General features: G+C 26.9%; 2 protein-coding genes across 6 annotated transcripts in view; one reads left to right on the top strand and one right to left on the bottom strand.

Moving 5' to 3' along the window:
* LOC107441229 (zinc finger CCCH-type with G patch domain-containing protein) overlaps positions 1 to 5,519 on the top strand; it is a 37,915-nt gene extending 32,396 nt beyond the window's left edge. For all 3 annotated transcript variants that reach the window (XM_016054406.5, XM_087157775.1, XM_087157777.1), the window contains exon 14: positions 5,331 to 5,519. In XM_016054406.5, the coding sequence (XP_015909892.2) occupies positions 5,331 to 5,469 (139 nt within the window). In that variant the 3' untranslated portion in view covers positions 5,470 to 5,519. The remainder of the gene's footprint in view (positions 1 to 5,330) is intronic.
* A 428-nt stretch (positions 5,520 to 5,947) lies between these two features.
* Mcad (Medium-chain acyl-CoA dehydrogenase) overlaps positions 5,948 to 23,865 on the bottom strand; it is a 141,631-nt gene continuing 123,713 nt past the window's right edge. Inside the window, exons 1-13 of one of the 3 annotated variants that reach the window (XM_016054409.4) lie at positions 20,343 to 20,540; positions 20,037 to 20,179; positions 19,857 to 19,953; positions 19,466 to 19,563; positions 14,967 to 15,036; positions 14,777 to 14,877; positions 13,828 to 13,908; positions 11,071 to 11,201; positions 9,590 to 9,839; positions 8,601 to 8,696; positions 8,280 to 8,456; positions 7,194 to 7,265; positions 5,948 to 6,342 (exon numbers count right to left, since the gene is read on the bottom strand). In XM_016054409.4, the coding sequence (XP_015909895.1) occupies positions 6,262 to 6,342; positions 7,194 to 7,265; positions 8,280 to 8,456; positions 8,601 to 8,696; positions 9,590 to 9,839; positions 11,071 to 11,201; positions 13,828 to 13,908; positions 14,777 to 14,877; positions 14,967 to 15,036; positions 19,466 to 19,563; positions 19,857 to 19,953; positions 20,037 to 20,051 (1,269 nt within the window). In that variant the 5' untranslated portion in view covers positions 20,052 to 20,179; positions 20,343 to 20,540 and the 3' untranslated portion in view covers positions 5,948 to 6,261. Of the gene's footprint in view, positions 6,343 to 7,193; positions 7,266 to 8,279; positions 8,457 to 8,600; positions 8,697 to 9,589; positions 9,840 to 11,070; positions 11,202 to 13,827; positions 13,909 to 14,776; positions 14,878 to 14,966; positions 15,037 to 19,465; positions 19,564 to 19,856; positions 19,954 to 20,036; positions 20,180 to 20,277; positions 20,541 to 23,865 lie in introns of those variants that run through there. The other 2 variants (XM_071180294.1, XM_087157788.1) reach the window with 2 other exon arrangements.

The raw sequence follows: 23,865 nt of genomic DNA, 5'->3' as shown, positions 1-23,865 counted from the left end.
CCCTTTGAGAAAGCGTTGATTTTGCCACTCTTAAGTGCTGAGCTGGATCTTATCGTCGATGAATTGTTTTCACACCCCGGAATGGTTTACGATGGTCTCCTTAGATGTTCGACATTCAAAAGAAAAATAAGCTTCAATTTCTCCGTCACTATTGGTGTTAATTTATGATTCCTCTTAAGAAAGAAAAAAAAAACTTTCACAACTGATGTTGTGATTTTCAAAATGTGTTTTGGAATTGGAAGAAACAAATTTTTTTTCCTATCAAGTTTCATCTCTGATGTTGTGGTTTTCAAAATATCTTGGACTAATTCGAACTTTTTCACGTATCCTTTGAGTTTTTTTTTTTTTTTTTTACAATTCTCATAAAACAATTTCTTAAATTTTTATTGACAGAAAGATTACAATACAATAGAAAAATTATTTTTTATACATTAATCGTATTTACTGTTGAAATTTTTTTTCTTGAAATTTTTATTTTTAGTGAATTGATTGTCATAAGAAATGTTTCAAGAAGTTATTTTCAAATTTATTGTTTTATGTGTTACAGCTTCTATGATATTTTGGTTAGTAGAGTTTATATTTCTGTTTTACTATAGTGTGTAGGGGTAAGATGAAAATGCCATTTAATTTTTTTTCTCTTCGTAATGCAACTGCAATAATTATTGAGATTCACTTTTAATATATGAATGCAATTAGGGTGTGGCAAAAATTAAATCAAGAAATGTTAGAACTCATACAAATAGTTAGAAAAATGAACAAAATACTTGTTGTTAGAATTTGAATTGAAGAGTAACCAAACATTAATGCTTGAGTCCAAAGTTGGTAATTAGTTCAAAGCTCTGTTCTAGCTCAGTAATTTCCATAAACAAATCGTTTCTTTATTTCTGAACTTTAATTCCAGCATACAGATAGGAAAATGATCAAACACAAATTGAAAAATTTAGTAACCAAATTCACTTCAAAAACACGTAAGAAATAGAAATGAAAATATTTGAATTCCCTAACAATTGTGACAAATTGAATTACCAATTAAGATCTCTGCACAAAAATTACTTTAAAAAATGTCCAAAAAGAAAGAAAGTAAGAAAGATATAAATGTAAAAAAATAAATTAATAAAAGGTAATTTGCAAATTAACCAAACTTACACTTCAGATTAAAAATAAGGAAAATAGCTAGGTCAGTCAAATTTTAAAAACTGATTTACCTTAATACCATATTAAATTTGAAAGCTTTGTTTTGGATTTCAATTAGCGATAAATTGTATTAAACGGGTTGTAATGTAAAATCTGAGAAGACTGATCATCTTTTCTGATTATAAAAGCAATTTTTCTTTACATTTTTCCTGAAATCCGGGTTAATAATTGCAATAAAAATACCAAGAAAGAAAATAAAAGTACAAATAAATAAATATAAAGAAAGTAGAAAGAAAAGAAAGTAGAAAGAAAAGAAAGTAGAAAGAAAAATAAGAGAGAAAAGGAAAAGAAAAAATTTTACAGAAGGCAAATTTTGGACATAAAAAAAAAAAATTTCAAATAGCAGAATTGAAAATGATCTTGTGTTTTCTAATATTCTTGAGACTAAATATGATAATGGTGCGTAACATTGTCAAAATTATGTTGACAGAATTGTGCAAATCCAAAAAAATTAATAAATTCCTAACTTCAGGTGATTTTGAAAAAAAAAATTTCAAATATTTTGCTATTAAAGTGACAAAAAATGAAAGGTAAATAAAGTGAAATAAAGACAATACTGAAATCTTGGACTTGACAATAACAACCACTGTGTCATATTTTATTTTGTTTTCAAACAAGGTAAACAATACTCAAATCTAATTTCAGAATGAAATATTTCCTGTAAAACTGTTTTTTGTATTTTATGTTTTATTTACAACATTTTTAAAAGATGCTTATAACTTTTATCATGATTGAAGAGTTAACTTAAATAGTGTTTTTATGAAGAATACTTCTTATAGTGAAAAAGCTGTGTTGTGATTTTTAAACAAAAGACTTTTGAAACTGAAAAAACTGTTAAGTCAAAAAAACTGTTGAAAATGAAAATTTTAAATTTGCTGATGATGCTATTACAGATTTTTGATTGTGTTAAAATTTTTACAATGAGAACAGGGGTCTGTCTAGGTTTTTCTGAGAGGTACCTATTTTGTGAAAATTGAGACATATTTTGTGAAAATTTAGGCATAATTTGAGAAAATTAAAAATTATGTTAAAAAATCCACAAAAAATATGGATTTATTGTTTCTTTCAGGATACAAAAATAAAATTTTGAGAAAAAGTATTTTGTGAAACTACCGTTTTTCCTAAAGTTGAATTTGTGAAGGTACCGCTAAACGGTAGTAAATTCGGCCTAGACAGACCCCTGGAGAACATATGTAAATGTTTTAGAATTTATATTACTTTTATATATTGTTACCATTACAAATTTGGTTATTTTATTTGTACTTCTATACCATAGGGAAGATTTTGCAAATGGATAATTTCAAAATTTTTGGATTCTAATTAGACAATTTTGGCGAAGGGGGATGTAACATAAAAAGCTTCAATTAATCTTTTTATGTTAGTTTCTTTGCTATAAAACTTCATCCTAATTAATTATTCTAATCAAAATACTTTCTCACACTTTTAAAAGCCACATCCTGTTCTTAAATCAGGGTGCGTAGCCAAATCTTTGAATCAGAAATAAGCACTTTTTAAAAACTTTTCAAGCACTTTACAAAAATTTTCAAGCACTCAAAAAATTCATATTCAATCAATGACATTATTGAAAAACAAAAACTTTTTATAAACAGTTTTATCGTTAAAAAAGCTCCAAAAGAAACGGGCGTAAATCGAAACAATCAGTACTTTCCCAAATCACCGAGTGAATTCAACTTGACCCTTACTCCCTACGTCAAAAAAAGTGTAATAAAATAAACAAGAGTACAATAAAATAACAATAAGTAAGTAAAATAAAATAAACAAGAACAAAATTAAAAAGAAAAACATTTCATAAGGATCTGATATTCTCTATCCGAATTGGGGCACTCGGGTTTCGGTTTCAAGTGTGCGTGCATGCGCAAGTCATAATGTAGGTACGACATGAAGTCCACGTGAATGATTACGTAGCAAACTCCCCATTTTTCGTGAAATGCATGGGATCCACCAGATATCACTGAAGGGAAGAAAAAAAATTATTCGAAAAAAAAGCACTTTTTTAAAACGCCAGCTGAAAAAAGCACCTTTAAAAGCTTTTAAAAACGAAATCCCCAAAAAAGCACCTTTAAGTACTTTTTACAAACGCTACGCACCCTGTAAATCTATTTTTGGCTCAAGTATGCATTTAATTAAGAGCAGGACATTTTTCCCTTTGCTCTGTGTGGGAAACATTCGATCTATTTCATAAACCAATAGCAACTACTAAGATTTCCCTCTTTCCCTAAATTAAGACGTTTTACGGATTTTACTTTGCAAGATTTTCCCTAGCATATAACCAAGGATCGCAACTTTTCATGTGCACTTTCACTCACTCTCATGACTGCTCTTGTCTAATAATTAATAAATAAATTTTGTACCCTCTTTCCCGACCTATGACCTGTTTTAATCCTTCCACTCGGCAACGACGTTATATATATATATATATATATATATATATATATATATATATATATATATATATATATATATATATATATATATAGGTATTTAATTCTATGCAATATTTTTAACTAATAAAGGGCTATTTTAAGTTATAACTTATTGCTATCAATTGAAATTATGTAATACTAAATAAAATTAAAATTTATTATTTAATAATAAATTATAAGAAACACTCGAAATTTTCTTATAATAAAATTTCCTAAGAGTGAATTAGAGGTTATGCACTATTGTACTATTTTAGGAAAAGAAATCAAAAAAAAATTTGAATTGTTCATTTATTCAGTTTATTTAAAATTATTTTAATACATTTAACAATTCACATACACAAGAATTATAAAAATGGAAAACTAAGGGATCATTCACAAAAATATTTTTTTCTAAAGAATGTTTTGTCTTATTCAAAATTAATGAAAACCTTAATTAAAAGTATGAAGGGGATTAAATCTTTAGATTGGTTCTTAATAATAAATCATTTCAAATTGAGATTTCTATTAATGACATTTTGAAACAACCAACAGAAGAATCTTGTAATTCAAAATATTTAGTTAATAAAAACTATTTTTTATTTAATATAATTCCTTTTCACTATAATTTTTCGATTTTCAATTTGTAATTTTGAAAACCTGTTTCTGAAGTTTCGTTACCAAGCTAAGTTCTGCTTTTATTCTGAAACTGATGTATCTGAAATATATACACATCAAAATGTAGATGATTACTTAAATCCTCACTACAATTTAATGGTAATTAATTCTATCCAGTGTAATATCAAAAAATTGCAAGACTTAGGCAATAATTATAAAGAGAAGTATAAGAAAAGGCAGGGTTTCACTATCACACTTTGAGTTTTGAAAGGGCACTCACTCACCACTGTAATGTAATAACTAAATTTAATCCTCAATTTTTAAATTATTTTATACTATTACTATACTTATACTATTTTATATGTATATTTTACAAAGTAATTTTCACACATTATCAAAATAACAGAAAAACTTGAAGCTTTTGAAAAATAATTAAAGGCAAGCTAAAAGATTGTATATGAAAAGAATGTATGCTCTGTATATGAATTTTCTTCTTCAAAAAAAAAAAGTCTTAATTGATGGACAAATTTAAAGCTTTTTTTACATATATTTTAAACTGAAAATTATGAGAAAATAAACATTTAAAGATGCATTTTTAAGTAAAAAGTATTTATTTAACAAAATAAGGGTACAATTTCAAATCATTAATATTATACACCCCGTAAATAAATCTCTGGAGCCAAATATCATACAAATTTAAACTATATAACTACGCAACACCAGAAAAATTTCACTAAAATGAAGGAATTAAATTTAAAAATAAAGTTAAATTATAATTAGTAACTAAATAAGTCTGAAGTGTGCTTTTCATTAATATAAGTGTTAACAAAAACAACTCTTTACTTTGAAAATAAAACGGCAATGTTTTTAAAGAATGGCAGTTTGTTTTTTCAAAAAATGGCAAGGAGGGTGCATTTATAGAGATCAAAAGGCAGGGAGTCACCTTTCTAAAAAACTACATTTTATAATAGTTCTGAAGAACGCTTGGTGGAAACATACTAATAATTATCTACCACTATAACTTTGTATATTATATTCTGTAACTATTATGACATTTGTCAGCAGTTAATAATATTGTAAATATTTTTGAACATTTAGGAATGAAGCTGCTTGTGCACAAATGAAACAAAAAATGACAGTTCAAACTGGCATCCTACGAAACTTAGAAGCTAAAGAACAAAGAATTGGTGAAGAAATTAATAAAAAGAAAAATCATAAAAAGATAGCCATATTTTGATTATATATTTAAATTGACATGCTTTGTAAATAAATATTTTTTATTTTTAATGATTCTTTATTCACGTATAGACTATATTTTGAATAAATAAAAATAAAAATTATACAGCAATTAATTTTATGATCAAAATTATTTAAATATTCTTGTCATAATCTAATATGCAGGTGTTTTTTGTTAACTAATAATTTTGTTGATTTTTATTATATTAAAGATAAAATTGTTTGATAAAAATGAGTTCTAACAGGGATAGTTCTTTTAATTTATTTGTGAATTGATAATAACTCATAAAACTTTTTATAAAGTGATGGAAGGAAAGAAAAACCTAAAAAAGAAAAGTCAAAAATAAGATTTCTTTTTTAAAGTGAGTTTTGTAACTGAAAATATCATGCAGAAACTCTTTAATGGACATTATTAGTGTTATATAAAAATGATTTTTCATTTGTTTAATAAAAATGCAAATAACTTAACAAATAAGAAATTTCTCAATGAAAAAAACTTTTATTTTTCCAAAACAATTCATAGAATATTGAAATGTGTGCTTATTTTCAGTAAAAAAGTGCTACTATTGCTTAAAAATCAAAAGTTAAGATTGATTAACAACACTGTACAATAGATAATTTTTACAAAGTATGCAAAATTATCAATAAAACTATAAAAAAGCTCATTAAATAAAAAATATATTTCATAAATTACACTTTATCAAATACTTGAACTATGTTTAATCTGAATTCTTTTTCTTAATTTCACCCACTATGAAGCTCATTTTCTGTAGAAGCTCATATTACTTTCTGATTAAGAATTAAATTGTTTGAACCTATTGAAGTGCTCTCTTGCAATAATGACTCTTTGAATCTGTGAAGTACCTTCATAGATCTAAAAAATAAATGAAATACATTTCATTGAATACTTATTTTTTAAAAGCAAGAATAAACATAAGTTCATTCGCGTATAAAAAAAGGCAAGGAAATGTTTGTTTTTTTTAAATTTACAAAAAATGACTAGGTTGACTTTAAACAACAAAAAAAAATTTCTTTATGGGTAATGTTCTCAACTTCCCTTTTACATTACCTAGCTATCTTAGTTTATTTGTTTACTCTCATTTTTTTATTTTAATAGATTTACTTACCCAGATATTGGTAAGCTAGAAGATTAAAATATATATATGCCTTTCTAATTTATTATTATATTACTTCATTTTTTGTGTGTTTCTTTTCAATTGTTATCTTTAGGCATTTTATTCTCCGTTGTTATTTTATATATTTGTTTTTTCTTTCTTTTTTATTATGCTGCTTCAAGATCTTTAGTAATTAAACACTAATTCTTGACCAAAAATAATTTTTTTATGCGATATTCATGTGAAGTTACCTAGCAATTGGATCCAATCCTACTCTGTTTGAAAATTAAAAAAAAAATTCTAAACATTAAGCATTAGGTCAAAGTGAAAAAAAACTTATAGTACATCAAAAAATATTGCTAATTTTTTAAATGCAGCTATATTGCTTGAGAAAAAAGATTTAAATGAGAAAAGAGAAGAAGAGGTTATACTGAGCTAAATACAAACATTGTTAGCTTTTCAAAATAAAATAATACTCTAGGGAAGAAATTTAACTGAACATAGTTTATTTTTTATCATATTGATTAAAGAGAAATATTTATTGGTCATATAAAATAATTGCCTTACTGAAATCTGAGACAAAAAATGAACATTTGAAATAAAATTTTACCTGAAATATTTTTGCATCTCTCATCAATTTTTCGACAGGATATTCAGTGTTGAATCCATTTCCTCCAAATATCTATGGAAATTTTTTTAGTTTAATGCAATTAAATATAAAATTTATTAACTCTATACCTTTTGAAGTATATCTTAATTCCTCAATAAAATATATTAGATTACAATTTACTTACTTATAAATATAATTCTTGTGGTAATCAATGTGAATCAATGTGCAGATTTCAATGTGAATATTAAAATCCTACCCGATGGTTTAAGAACTTCCAAATTGAATAATAATTTTTGAACCTCTAGAAAAACTTTTTTGAAAATTATATGCTGCTAATGTATGTGTCTTTTATGCAATTAACAAGCGCTCAAATTTGTTTTGTTTCAATCATCATCAATGTACGTACACAATAGAAGTTTTTCAAACTTTTTTTTTAGGATTAATTAATTTTTTAATTTAATATATAATAAGGAAATATATGGAACCATATGTTCCAAAATGTTTTACACACGCAATACTTAAGTCTAAAATTAGCAAAACTTTTTACATTAAAAAAAAAAAAATTAAATAAAATATGCAGGGATATCCTGATTTATGAGAAAAATCTGAATTTCTGAGGATTTAGCTTCTGAATATGTGTTACTTTCTCTGTAGTGTATTTTCAAAAAGGTTTTGAATATTTTATTGATATTATTAATTAACTTTAATAATATTAATAAGATTTATAAAGCCACTTGAAACAATGTTTTAATATTTAACATTTTTACTTCGTGGTATTAACACTGGACTATACTAAAATTATTGTTTTACAGAAATTAAGATTTCTTAGAGCATTTTGAATTTTAAAAGGTTGTATATCAAATTTGCAACCTAAAAACTTGGTTAATCCACAATAAAGCTTGCATACTGCTTTCATTCACTTATGTGTTACAATTACTATATTATAGATCTTTAAATCATAATGATTAAAATATAATATGATTTATTTGAATACAATACTTAATCATTTATTTGAATACAATATTTAATTGTTGTATTAATAAATTTAAACATGGCATATAATAATTGAAATAAAATTAAATTTACCTGGACTGCATTAGCAGCACATTTGTTTGCAATATCTCCAGCATGAGCTTTGGCAATTGAAGCGAAGTATGTGTTGCGTTCTCCGCGATCTGTTTGCCAGGCTGCTCGCATCCATGCCATTCTAGCAAGCTCAATATCTATTGCCATTTCAGCCAGCATAAACTGTACTGCTTGGTGCTAGAGCCAAGTAAAAAATAAAGACAGGATACAATTTTTTTAAATGAAAATATTAATGTCAAAGTGTTATGATGTGTTATGTTAAATGAAAATATGAATGTCAAACAGAAACAGTTATTTTACAGATAATGCTGAAAAATTTACCTCTGCAATTTTCACGCCAAATGTTTTTCTTTCAAAACTGTACTTTGTAGCTTCATCAAAAGCTCTTTGTGCTAGACCAGTGGCTGATGCAGCAACCTATAAAATAATTCATTGATATTATACTTTGTAACAGGATTTTGGTAATAATAATAATAGCCATGTAACAACAAATAAACTTCAAATGTAAAATTTATAGCAAAAAAAAGCTCTACATCTACTTAGGAAATTTGTCACATAAATGACAACTATGCAAAGAGACTGAATATGCTTTATAAAAAGCATATTTGGACAATAATAAAATGACAATAAATTTTAGAATTAGTAATTTGGATTCAAAATTTGTATAATTATAGGCCTTGAGCTATCAATAATAGTTGTGTAAAAATAACCTTTTAACAATAAATAAATAATAATAATCAACAAAATAGTCTTTCTCGTAATGCTTAATTTATGTATTCGAAATAAAATTAAAAGTTACTGTAAATTATAGCATATGTTTTTCAGAAAACCCCTATGTCCTGTAAAACAATGTTTTGCTTATCATAACAAAGAAGCAGTTGTTAATGTGTTAAAATAGTTTTCAGAACCAAAACTCGACACAAATATTGGACTACATTGTAGAAAATTTCATTACCTATACTCTCATAAAACCAAAATGGAAATCAGCATAATTACTGATGTAATTAATAGAACAAGGTTGAAAAATATAGTTTCCAGGTAAATATGATTTAAATCTGGAAATTTATGTATTGCTTACCTTAGCTCTTCAAAAATTTTATACAACACAATATTTTATACACTATATATCAGAAAATAGAGGGGAAAAAGAGAGATTAATTTTGAAAAATTTCAGTAATATTTTTTTCTCTTCACCAAATATAATGAACTAATTTTAATATTTAAAATAAGAATTTCAACAGACTATTATTTCATGTTTATTCATATAAATTAAAACAGTTACTAAGTAAAGTCGAAAAAGAAATGTTTACTGGAGGTCGAGTTTTATCGAAAGCTCCCATAGCAATTTTGAAGCCTGCTCCTTCAGTCATCAGAACATTTTTTAATGGAACTTCAACATCTTCAAATGTGACACCACATGTATTGGAAGCTCTCTGACCCATGTTCCACTCTTTTCGACCTTTGGTAACACCTTTTGAATCTGCATCTACAATGAAACCTGTCATAGCCTTGCTTGCAGAACATTTTGGATCTGGATTGGTGCGAGCCAATACAAAATACCTAAAAATAAAGTATTTACTAAACATTTTATAAAACTATTGTTAATTTACTAATGAATAACAGTAAGAGTTTGAAGTAACAAATATGAAAGATTGGACACATCTTGTTATTACAAGTTAGGGTTCCCACTTTTATAATAACAGTAAAGATTAAGGGCTTTTAAGGACTCACTTTGAAAAAAAAAAATAAGGACTTTTTTTAAAAAAAATTAAAGACCTTAAAAATAGTATAATAACTGTTATCATCAAATATGTGCCTACAATAACTGCCAATTATTTTTTTTTCTTGAAATTTAAAAAAAAAATTATATTGCAAGCACTGACATAACTGTATTTATTATAGTACTGTTTACAAATGGGAGTTTTAAAAAATATTTCTGTTTTTTTTAACATTTAATTACATATTGAAATATGATACACATTTAGTTTTTCAAATTTTTTAGAAATAGATTTTGTTACTTTTTTTCTTGTAACTTTACTTCTTTTTTTAAAGCATGTGCCATTACTAGAAGAATTGAATTTCTTGAACACTGTCGATTTAAAAGGTCAATGTGGGTCTTCTACTCAGGCACCTTAAAACTGACAAAAAAAAAAGTCATGATCTCTTCCACATACTTCCTATATCATGCTCCTCCTTCCCTATTCTTTTCTTTCAGAATGCCCTACTCTCTACACAGGGTCTCATTCTAGGCCAAAAGAGGAATATATTAATGAAAGAACATGTTTTCTTTTGTGTGTAGCACCCCATACACAGTCTAAGCAAAAGAAAGACTGACTTTTTGTTTTAAATATTTTTGTAAGAATAAACCAATCAACTCACTCCCAAGAGATACTGGAAATGTAGGACTTTTTAAAACCTTGAACCAAAATTAAGTATTTTCAAGGCCCCTTATTTTCCTACATAAAAATTAAAGCAGTTTTTAAGGATCATGGGATGCCTTTAAGTGCTTTGTGAGGCACTCTTAATGAAGATATAAGATAAATAATGTTAAAGATACAAAGATTTTCAGCTCTACAACTTTTTTCACAATTAAAATTTTGCTATAACAACAACTTGGAGATTATTCACTTTATTATAACAGGCTTTCAATGTATTGAATGACTTATATTCACTTGTGAAAATTAATTAGCAATGTTAAGATACAATCTTTCATAAAATAAAAAATGCTTATTATTTTAAAAGTAAGAAGTATTTTTTTAAGAAGTTTAGCTCGAAGTACTAACAGACATACCAATTAGCAACACCACCATTGGTTATCCACATTTTTTGTCCATTGAGGATATACTTGTCACCTTTTTTCTCTGCCCTGGTTTTTATATTTGCAACATCAGAACCAGTTCCTGGTTCAGTCACACAATACGCCTAAAAATAACAGATGATTATGAATAAATATCACTACTTTTAAAATGATTTTGTTCCATAAAGAAAAGGAAAAAAGACTTATATTTTTTAATGGATTTTAAAGATAAAGAGTCAAAACTTTTCTTCGTTTAATGAATAACCAAAGAGTGTAATATATATTACAAACTTCACAAAATAAAAACAAAGCAAAATTGTACAATTTTAAGCAAACATTTTCTTCAGCTGTTAGCATTTGCTACATTGGAGGTTAAAATCTATATTAGAATTATAAAGAGAAAATATTTTTATTCAGAAATATAAAAGTATTATAGTGCAGAACTATGAAAGTATAATGCTATAAAATAAATAATAAATTCAAAACTTAAAATAATGCATAAATAATAAAAAAAATTAAAAATAACAAAATTCAAAATGAATCATTTTAATATTACAACTCTGAAAATTAAACAGGAAATTATAAAGGAAAATTATTTTGCCACATTTCTAATTCAAAACCTTCATAAGAAATAATTTCTCACAGAAAGGACAAATTCTTTTTTCAAACAGAATATTGATGTGGATTAGTATTTATGATAGAGAATCATCATCAAGTTAATATTTTGCTTAAATTTCCAAAAAATTATACGCACATAAGAAATAAACAATTAGACATAGGAAATAAGCTCAAGCTTCTTGGTGCTTCCCCTCCCCCCCCAAAAAAAACAAATAAGAACTACATTTTTTAAAAGAATAATAATTTTTGGAACAATGTGCATATACCAGACTTAATAAAAAAAATGGCCAACTAAAATAAAAATTATGGTTTACTCTACTTAAATATAATGAATGCAAGTTTTATTACAAAAGAATAATGAAATAATTTTTTTAATTTTAAAGTAACTTTATTTAGAAAAGAGTTTCAACAGTTTTGAGCATAATTTTATTAATTGAAAACAGAAAAACTCATAATAGTTCGAGATTATAGAAATATAGATATAGTTTGATAATAGAGAAAATTTTCATTGTATTGCTTAAAAAAATAACCAGTATCAATTAGATAATGACTCATACCAATGTTTAGTTAAAATTCATAATCAAGTGCAAAACTTCCTTAACAAAATAATTTTAAAGTAAGGTTTCAAGTTAATCTCGAAACAAAAACGTAATGCCACTTAACATTTTTGTATAAAAATAATTTAGTGAACAACACAGAATCTATGCGCCCCACAGCAAAATTTGCTTCAAACTGCATAATTGTCATATTTTGTAAGTTTTTGTAAGGATTTTTTAAAACAATGATTTTTATCTTTTATTTATGAAATATAAGTTTTCAAAAATATGTTAAAATATTAATCTTAAACATTTTATGCTTATTTTAACTAAAAACTAAATGTTTGCTGGTTTTTATATTTATTAACTTGTATTAAATGATAAAAATTAAAAATTACTTCAGTAAAATTGTAGATCATTGCACACATCAATAAATTTATTTAAAAAAAAAAAAATAATAAAAAAAAACTTTTACAATTAGAACCATTTTAATTCTTATAAATAACTGGGCCCTCAACTATCCCCGGCCTTCCTTAAATTCTGCCTTGTTAGTAAATGATTGTAGATCATTGCAGACATAAATAAATTTATATATAAAAAAAAATCTACAATTAGAACCATTTTAATTCTTATAAATAACTGGGCCCTCAACTATCCTGGGCCTTCCTTAAGTTCTGCCTTGTTAGTAAATGATTGTAGATCATTGCATACATAAATTTATAAAAAAAAAACTTCTACAATTATTTTAATTCTTAGGGCCCTCAACTATCTCGGGCCTTCCTTATGTTCTGTCTTGTTAGTAGATGATCCTTCAATTCACCCATTAAAAATTAAACAATATAATAACTCTATATCATTGAATTACAGTGCATATATTCACACATATTTCACGAACCGTAGTAATGTCACCGTAATCAAATCCTCGTTCTCCCATATAATCTAATAAATATTCCACAGATAGTAGAGCAGGAGAATGAGAAATTTTATTTCCCTCATTTACAACATCTTCTGCATCAGTATTATCATCACTATTTGATTTAACAACACACTTAGTAACGATGTCTTCATCTGTCAAATATTGGAGGCCAGGTTCACATGCATCACTTTGAAACCAATCTTCTAAATTTTCTTCATCAAAAATTTTGAACGATTATGATAATGTAGACGATTTTACCTTTGACCATGCTGCTGATATTCCATATACTGCATCCAATAATGTTTATTGCTTCCAAAAATTTGGTAATGTTATAACTTCATGAATTAAATTTACGATTGCAGCAATTATTATCAATAAAAATATTCATTCTGCTTAGTTTCATATTCTGTTAATAAATGGCAAGACTATACTGCGAAACTGATTTGACAAGATTCTAATTCACATCAAAATCGATTTTACATGCATGATAATCTTAAAACTTGTTTCTCTTTAAAAAAAAAATTTTTGACTTCAGAAGGAGGACGGAAAATCAAGAGTATACTGTATATGAATATAATTTTTTCGATCAACATATAATCACCATAAAAGTTTGATTGTGTTATCACTGATGTCTCAAAAAGTCAAGTAATGAAAAATATAAGTTACATTATGTATACATACACACATTAAAGGCTCTTTAGTGACACGTCCCAGATACTCAGTTTTTAATTCCTCACTACCACCAATCAGAAGAGGAGCTTGCTGTAAATAAAATAATACTACTAGGTAAAAATAATAACACATTAATTTAGAAAGTATCAGTTCTATTCGGTAGTTAATAGATACATAAATGTTATAACATTCTAAATCATTGCAAATTTACTAAGACTAATAATTTAATAATACAGTATTAAGTTACTTGCACACAAAAAGTTAGAGTAATAGATGAGTGTTCAGAAATTTACATTTGTATAAAATGATTTTCTAAATCTAAAAATATAACTCATGTTTTTTTTTAGATGCCTTCCTCACCATTTTTATCACTTGTTGATAATTTTATGCTATAAATTTAAATTGGAGCACTTTTTTTTGCTACCTTTTCACATACGTTTTTACATATTGCAACTTTCCATTCACACTATTTGCTTTCCATTTTCTCCTTAAACGATAAAAATGCCTAGCCACAATTTTGGCTAAGCACAGATGAGAAAAAAGGAGACTCCAAAGCCCTTGTATAGAAAACCTTCAAATCTTTCATAAACTTTATTAATTTTAAGCATTCTATAAAACATTTTAAACATATGCTGTAGGGCATACCGAATTTAGATAATGCTGACGAGACATTAAGACAAAAGTTTTCTTTAAATGGTGATTCAAGTTGGACAAAAAACTTTTTAACATGCCTGCTACAGATAATACAGATTCATAAGTTTTACTCTCTCTTGTGTTTTTCAGTTACAAGCATGTTTTATAATTGTATCAATTGAAAATATACACTAAGTCTTCCTTATCCTAACCTTGGTCTAGGTGGTATTTTTTTTTTTTTTTTTTAAATGTCAATAATATGATAAATACCATAGAAACAGTATAAATAACATGTTATTTCAAAAAAAAAAAAAAATTCACTTACGGCAAGCTCATTTGCTTCAATAGCAGTTGTTACCCCAGTACAAGCATAAGCAAGCTCTTCGGAAGCTAAACATCCTTCAAACAAACTTAAGCCAGTACCACCTAAAAATATTCGTAACTAAATAATTCCTACAACAGTTCGAAATTTAAAACTGTTTTTCAATTCAAATTTAAACAAAATAAAACTTTACCATATTTCTGAGGAACAGTAGCATTTACTAGTCCAAGCTCGAAAGCTTTCTTTATAATTTCATAAGGATACTAAAAAAGATAACTTTCATTAGAAAATTTTAATAACTTTGGAGCTAAATTAAATTTATGACCAAAAAATTGGAAATTAATAATTATCAGAACATTTTTAAACGTCAATGTATATTGAGAATATCACTCTGAATAACTTCATTTCTAATGATTGGAAGAACTAAGCGACATTTCATTAACCCACTGGCGGTTAAGGAAATGGGCAAAATTGGGAGAATGTTTCTCCCCTACACACAGTTCCCCTATCAGTTAACATGGGAAAACCGGTTTTGCTATGCAAAGAAGACTGCAGGTTAAAATGCGACTTTTTACGTGCAGAACCGTCAGTGGGTTAAAAGGTAACTTTAAATATGCAGGTTAATTGGAGCTAACTATTAATAAACTTATGGAATCAAACACAAGAATTTAGATTTCTGACCATCAAAATAAGCGGATGGATCTAGAATATATGGTCCCAATATCTTAGCCAGGAGAGGTCCCCTTAAAACATTAATTTCACTTTTTACATACTTTACCTGTAGGGTGACCTGGGGTAATTCCTGATCAAAAAACGCAAATATCTATTTTGTGAAAAAACTATTCAAAATAGAATTTTAATATTTACTGGAAGTTTGAGGCTATATGAGATGAGTCCTATGCCAACTTCTTTTGTTTGAAAATCTAATTAGAATTTAAAAGATTTTAAATTTTTAGTGATCAGGAATTACCCCTGGTCTTCATCATTTCTGGGGTAATTCCTGATCACTTCTGGGGTAATTGCTGATCACCAGTTTTTATTGTAAAGGGGCTGTTTGAAAATAATTATATAATGGTAATTAACAAATAAGACATCAAGATCAAAAAATAAACCAAAAAGATATGTTTAAGCAGCCAGGGTTGGCAAGATTTTGCCGCAGGTGGAAAAAACCATGGTAATTACCGGTAAAAACCGTCCTGGCAAAAACAGGTTTTTGCCAAGCAAACTGGCAAAAAGTGGCAAAAACCTATATTTTCCAAGATGAGAGGACAAAAACTCATTTTTGGTACAAAATTATTCCTAAAATTGAAATATATACCAAAAATATAAATAATTACAAAAAAATTAACAAAATTATTATTCCATAATTAAATTATAATGTAATAATATATCATTTTAGTAGTTTAAAACATTATTGATCGGAAAAATTGCGATTATTCTCTTTTTTCCAGTGAAATGAACTTATTTTAAATTAATATAACTATAATTTAAAGCATAAAATATCTATCAAGATGTGTAGTTAATTATTGTACAAATAATAATTTTTTATAATATAATAATAATAATATTATACAAATAATAATATTTATTTGTAAAAAAACATTTTTTTAAGGATTCTAAAATGAAAAGAGGTCAACAACTTTAATGTTTTAAAAATTATTGCTTTTATATTAATTATTAATATGTTAAAAATAATTTTTTCATGTAATGTATCAAAATTATTATTCCTTATGATTGATTTAAATTTGCTTCAAGTATTATGTAATAATATTTAATCAGCAATTTAGATAATTTTGTTTTTGCCGGTTTTTACCAGTTTTTGCCGGTTTTTACCAGGTTTTTGCCACTGTCCTGGCAAAAACCCCTTTTTGCCGGCAAAAACTCCAACCCTGTAAGCAGCTAATAAAACAATTTATTTAAAAGCAAGAAGAATGATTAACGCCTTAAATTTTCAAAAATCTTTGCATCGTTACATACATTTTAGGCAATCAGCCAACTCATTCTCATGTTCTTCTGAAATATAAGAGAGTTCCCACATGGGTTACTTTTGCTGGATTTTTTAACTTCATTAAGGGAAAGTGTAAAGTTAAGTAAGGTATGCCAACAGCTCTGGCAACAGCTCTCACACTGAAATTTTAATTTTCAATCATTAAAAGAAATTCACTAATTTTGTTTTCCAGAAGCTTAGTATCCTTTTTAGGCTTATAATTTCTCACCATATTTATACTATGCTAATTTATAAACTTAAAAATTATTCTAACAATTATATTAGGCTAATTTAATAACTTAAAAATTATTCTAACGATGTACACACATAAAATTAAGATAGAAGCAAGGTAAGACAAACCAGAAATGGTGCAAATCAGAATACAGTCTTGTATACAGTTAAAAACAAATTTTGTTTAAGACAAAAATTCCACTTAATAAATATGAACTGTTATTTAAGAAAAGACAATTAGCTATTTATAAGCTATTTTATATACTATTTATAAGAAGAAATTACAATGATCAGGAATTACCCCAGTGATCAATAATTACCCCACATGTAGGGGGCAACATTTGATATAGTTTCCTATAATCAATTATAAAGTTTACAGTTGATGTGAAACAATTAAACAAAAGCTTACACTACTTTTATATCAAAGAAAAAGAAAGTAACTCAAAATATTTATTATTACGAGAATGAGGGGGATCTTTGCAGAAATATGCACATTTTGAAACCCATCTTTGAAATGGAAAATACAGAAAGCAGTTTAAAAGATACTTATTTTGTTAGATTAAACAAAAACTTATTATTAAGTAAATGTAGTTATACTTTAGTAAAGTGTACAAGCATTTTTGTCCATGTCTCAAATTTAAAAAAAAAAAAAAAAAATTTTAAATAAAACTTAGGTGATCATTATTTACCCCAGAAACAGAGTGATTGTGAATTACCCTGGGTCACCCTACTTATTAATAATTATTTATTATTCTATTTAATAATTGCTGAAATGTTTTTGAAATCATAAGGTAAAGAGTTTTTACTTCATTTTAAAATGTGCAATTTAAAATGACAAAATGCAATATTTGAACTTTCGCCAAAAATATAGAATTACAAAAAGATTTGAGCTATCACATCTTTCAAAAAAAAATTTTTTATATATATAATTTCCAATTTAAATTTTTTTTTTTCAAAAAGTCAATTTTTTTTTATTTAAATCAGATTTTTTTTAATAGATGTTCAGCAAAATTTTGAAAATATTTAATTTTTGTAAGCGTAAAACATATAATTTAATATAATATAAAAATATTTCTAAAAAATAAATGTTAAAATGTACTTACTTAAAAATGCAAAATGTAATTAAAATACTTAAAACACGTTAATAAATTTTGAATCTTAATTCCTTACAAATAATATTTCTTTCAAATATGTATATGATAAAACTATTTAAATATTACTATTTATAAAGACAGCAACATACTGCACATAGTAGAATTGATGTTTTCTCTGTCTATGAGTACTGCAGCAGTTGAAAGGGGCTTTTCAGCAATGAACTATCTGGTAATATGGATTATCGTTCAAATTACAAGAATATGCACATAATTATTGGTTTATTATTTTTCCCGAGTTTAAAACAGTCTGAGAAGTTAACATATGTTTTTGTAATATTGACTGCATGTATGCATAGCAGTAGGTACTCGAAAAACTGCCCGTCCTCGCCAGTGAAAAATTCCCCGCAGGCAAATAATTTCTCTAATCCGACGTCCGCACGGACGGCCATTTTCCAGTTAATGTTCGTGATATATTTTAAATTTTTGTAGGAACACATGTAAAATTTTAATGGGTGTCATTAAAATTTAAGATACATAACATCGTTAAATACCAGAAAACTTCAGCCCTCCAAGTCCAAGCTATTTATAAAGACCTAATGCAGCAAAATGACCCACAATACAGTAACATACTGCGCATGGTGGAATTGATGTTTTCTCTGTCTGAAAGTATTGCAGAGGTTGAAAGGGGTTTTTCAGCAATGAACATACAAAAAAGCACATTACGTACGGTCTTAAACAAGAAGCGTTAAAAGTAATTATAAACATCTACCTAAATGGAAAACCCCTTTAAATTTCTGTGCAGAGACCTCTGTAAATCATTGGCTTGATTGTGGAACTGGCAAACGTCATATTTGATTCATTTAAAAAAACACAGTACCCTCAGATAAATTGACATTCCGAATAATTTGACCTTTGTCATTTAAATTATTTCATAAAAGAAATACTAGGTTACTATTAGTAACCTAATATTTCTTTTATTACTGTATTATTTTAATCCTAATAACTACTAATTCATTGTGCAATTTATGTTTGCAATAAATAAGAGAAAATTATATTTTTATTTATTTAGAAGCTACAGGTTAGTTTCAAAGGAGGATGGGTACATTGTTAGACAAGCCGTCCTCGGGGACGGGTAAAATTTATGAGTTTTTTCGAGCCCTGATGCAAAGTATTGAAAACTTCAAAGAAAGAATAAAATATTTCAGATACTATTATAGATTGAACATTTTCTAAAAATAAGGCGATTGTAGTTGGCGCAACAGATCACAAAACGGAAATACCCCTGTTTTAACTTTCAATGTAATAAGATCCAGATAAAAGTAGAAAAAAAGTTTATTTATATACAAAATTTAATAACAGATAATAAAATTTAAAGTTTACTTCTCCCGTTTTATCCAGCTCTGCAGCTTTTGGTAAAATTTCTTCCCTTGCAAATTTCCGAGCGAGTTGTTGAATTTCTTTTTGCTCTGAACTTAATTCTAAAACAAAAAGAAATAAAAACAAGATAGAATAGGCACTCATTAAAAAAAAAATCATAAGACTCAAACTTTAAAATAAAATGTAATAAGCAAAAGCAGAGTTAAGTTAATTTAACAATTCAAAACTGAGAGGTCTAAAAAAAGCTTGTACAATTTATAAATATTATCAGTTAAAAACATTAAGAAAGTTTTGGCTTCAGATTTATCCGTAATTAATAAAAAAAAATTCAATACCTTTAAACACGTCGAAACATAAAAATATGCAAATAAGTCATATTAAAAATAGAAATTACCAAAATGAAATCCTCCATTATTTTTTGCAGCTGATGTTTCTGGTACAGCAGACAACAATCGCTGAGGAAATTTCAAATTCTGAATAGGTCTTAATATCTAAAATCAATAAATATAATAAGCTTGTTTATTTGCAAAAAAGAAAAGATGTGGTGGTGAAAATACACCAAAATAATACTAACTTTCGTAATATTCATGATTCTAAAGCACTTAAATATCTGCTAAAGAGGGATAAAATTTGCAGCAAACTAAAGCCCGTGACTTTTCGAATAAAAAACCGGTCCTTCTCTTAACTTTTTAGATTATTTCATAAACAATTGTGTACCTAAAATGATAACGCTATCAGCTTTCATAAGATCAAAGTAGATAATAAAGATAACATACAGTATACACATAAAAGACAACAATAAAAAGCTTTTAAACTTGTCCTTTTGGAAATTATTAGCATAAAGTTTCAATTATTAGCGATTTAAGAAAAATATCTCTACTTATGAAGTTTATAATGATTTCCTTCCAACTGTCATTTCATTTATGCACTGTTTGTGTTTTTGTTCCTGATAGAGATGGCTAGTATTTTCTGGAACAGGTATTTTATACCTGTTATTGAATCATGGTAGGCACGTTCCAATGGATGGTGTTTTCAATAGAAATGTAAACAATAACAATCTCGGGACCTACTCTAGTTCCGGTTAAAAAGTTTGCAGCTGCTTACTACATGTTATTCTGATAGGCGATGTTTTCAAACGGATAATTTTGCTTTCAATAAAAGAAATAAATTAGATAATTTCTGAGCTCAAATCTGCCGTCTTTCATAAGATATTAATGTTATTATGTAATTCTGGGGAGTTTGGAGTGAAAATGTGTTTTAGTTATTTTGTGAAAATGTGTTATTATTATTAAAAAAGGTGACATAGTTGATAGATTTCGAATAACTCGCTTTTTTGGCAGTCTTGATTTGGCCTCTTTCCATTTGTTTATTACTGTTTGTTCGTGTTGCAAGCTGTCCCAGATAGCAATATAAGGTTTTTTCAATAGAAATGAATAAATTACTTGTTGCAAACAAAAAGCAGACTGCTCTGAAAATTTTTTGATCTAATGATCGGTTGTTTTTGTTGGTCTATGTCGTACTAACGATGAACAATGGGCTATTGGTGTAGAGTTGGGAAACATTTTTGAGGATGATCCGAAGACATGTTAACACAATTTTGATCCTCTGCAGATGGGGTGGATCTCCTCCTTGACGATCTGCGGGTGAAGTCGAGCTCTTAATGGTTGAAAAGCTTAATTAGGATAGATACCGCACACCTTTGGTTCCTTTGTAGGTTGATCAAAGTGATCATCCATCCACACACTGACCGTAGCCAGTGATCCTTGACTTCGGTGTTCTACTGGGAACCGTGTCTTAAAGTTCACTCAACTGCGAGATGATCTAATGATCGGATATTTACGTTCTTGAACTCAATCTTAAGGGTTAAAAGGATCTCAAATATGTTAATTAATTAATGCAAACCATATTTTAAGATATGAAATTAGACAAAAGTAAAACGTACTTTCTCTGAAAAACCTACCTTTTCCTGTCGGATGCACATTTCTGACCCACAAAATATAGGGGGTAGCCGCACTCTGGGAAATATGGTCCCAATAATAGGTTGGTCAAAAGAGACGTCCAACGGGTGTTCGCAATCCGAAATAAATCGTCCCAATAGTGAGGTTTGACTCCAAAGCTTAGACTCCTTAGTGTTAATTTTACTTTTTGCGTATTTCACCATGTCTTGAGAACTTTTAAAACGAATTAAAATAATTTTGCATACAAATATAAATTTCGTTTATCCAAAGATAATTCTTTGCAAAATATAACTTTTAGTAAATATTTACTTTTTTTAAATTTTATTTTGCAATAGCCGAAATTTTTTGATTATTAAGTATACAATTTTTTATAACATTTTAAAGAAGGAAATTTTCAATGGCAAAATACAACATTTGAGTAAAATGGATCGAATAGTTCGGCCTTTTTAATGTTTTTTCTTTTTATTTTATGATCTGTTTTTACATGTTATTTTTACTTTTTATGATCTTTTTTTATGTAGTTATTTTATAAAAAAAATTTTTTTGAGTGCTCCTCACACTATTGTATTAATAAATTTTGCTTTGGCTTTATTGATACAATATCAGAAAGCACTCTGTTTTGCGGATATAATCGTGTGGGCTGAAGAAAAGATTATATCTTTTTTTTTCCGGCTTTTTTATTAACAATTCATTTTTTTTTTTTAAATAAAATGTTGTTTGTTATTTTTTTACTTATTATTTCCCACTCCCTTTTTTTCATATGTCTATTATTTTTCTTTGTTTTATTCTTCATTTTGAACTTATATATATATATATATATATATATATATATATATATATATATATATATATATATATATATATATATATATATATATATATATATATATATATATATATATATATATATATATATATATATATATATATATATATATATATATATGTATATATATATATATATATATATATATATATATATATATATATATATATATATATATATATATATATATATATATATATATATAATAAATAAATACAAAAAAAACGCGAAGAAAGTTAAGAATAACAATAAGTTTCATTTATTGAGCTTAAGCTGCAAGTAAACAGAACCCATTAGATAAGTTCAAAATGAAGAATAAAACAAAGAAAAATTAAAGACATATGAAAAAGGGAGAAATAATAACTAAAAAAATAACAAACAACAATTTAAAAAAAGAAAAAAAAAAAGGATGAAATTTTATTTAAAAAACCAGGGAAAAAAAAGAAAAAACGATATAATCTTTTCATCAGCCCACACGATTATATCCGTAAAACAGAATGCTTTCTGATATTGTATCAATAAAGCCAAAGCAAATATATTAATACAATAGTGTGAGGAGCACTCAAAATTTTTTTTTATAAAAATTACAACAAATAAAATAGAACACAAAAAGTAAAAATAACATGTAAAAACAGAAAATAAAATAAAAGAAAAAGAAAAAACAGTAAAATTGGACTATAAAGCGAGTAGCAAAATCAGATCAACTTACATGGACGGAAATTTTTCAAGAATGATTTAATGTTTTCGCAGAAAGATTGCCAGATTACAAAATATGAAAACAAAAGCTCAAATTGAGTGTAACAAGAGGGTTTTAAAGTGTCGTTCTTACTGCACTGCTGAAGTGATTTGTTATTCTGTGCATTGATTTGTTACTTACCAAGGATGGGCCCGAAATGGATGTGCGCAAGGCAATATTATACTGGATAATTTTAAAAATTGACCATAAATAGTTTTAGAAAATAGATGTTTATTTAAGAAAAAATATACAATCGAAAAGAGAGAGGGTCGGGATAGCCTGGTCGGTAGGGCGCTGGGCCCATATCCAAGAGGTCGTGGGTTCGATCCTCGCCGGCCGAAGACTCCCCGTGTAGTAAATGGTGACTGATGCACGTTAAATCTGTCGAGTCTCAAAGTCCTCGATGTACAGTCAGCAAAAAAAAAAAGATATCACCCTGAATAACTTTCGTTCTAATGATCCGATTTTCACGAACTAAGTGTCAATCTTAATGGTTCCTGGGGGTGATCTCAAATATGCTAATTAATTAGTGCTAACTATTAATTAAGTTACGAAATCAGACACAAAAACGTACTTTCTCTGAATAAACATATATTTTTTTTTACATATTTGGAATCTAGACACTTGAATTAGGGGGGGTAGACAAAATTTTAAAACAATTGGGTCGTAAATTGGGTTGCAATAAAGGTTTATACATTTGGCTATAGTCCAGAAAACCGCCAAAAAAAGTCGCCTGCGCAAATAAATATTTTAAGATAACCCATTGACTGATTCAAAAGAGAAACGCTTAATTTTACTAGGTTGCTAGGCAACCAATTTCTGACTGTAAAAAAATTGAAATAATGTTTTGTGATTGCTCTGAGAGGTTTAATTAATAGTTAAT

Source organism: Parasteatoda tepidariorum, chromosome 1 (genome assembly GCF_982258835.1).
Source record: "Parasteatoda tepidariorum strain Cologne lab strain chromosome 1, Ptep-v5.0, whole genome shotgun sequence".
Classification (NCBI taxonomy): domain Eukaryota; kingdom Metazoa; phylum Arthropoda; class Arachnida; order Araneae; family Theridiidae; genus Parasteatoda; species Parasteatoda tepidariorum.
This window is presented reverse-complemented; position numbering and strand designations above follow the sequence as displayed.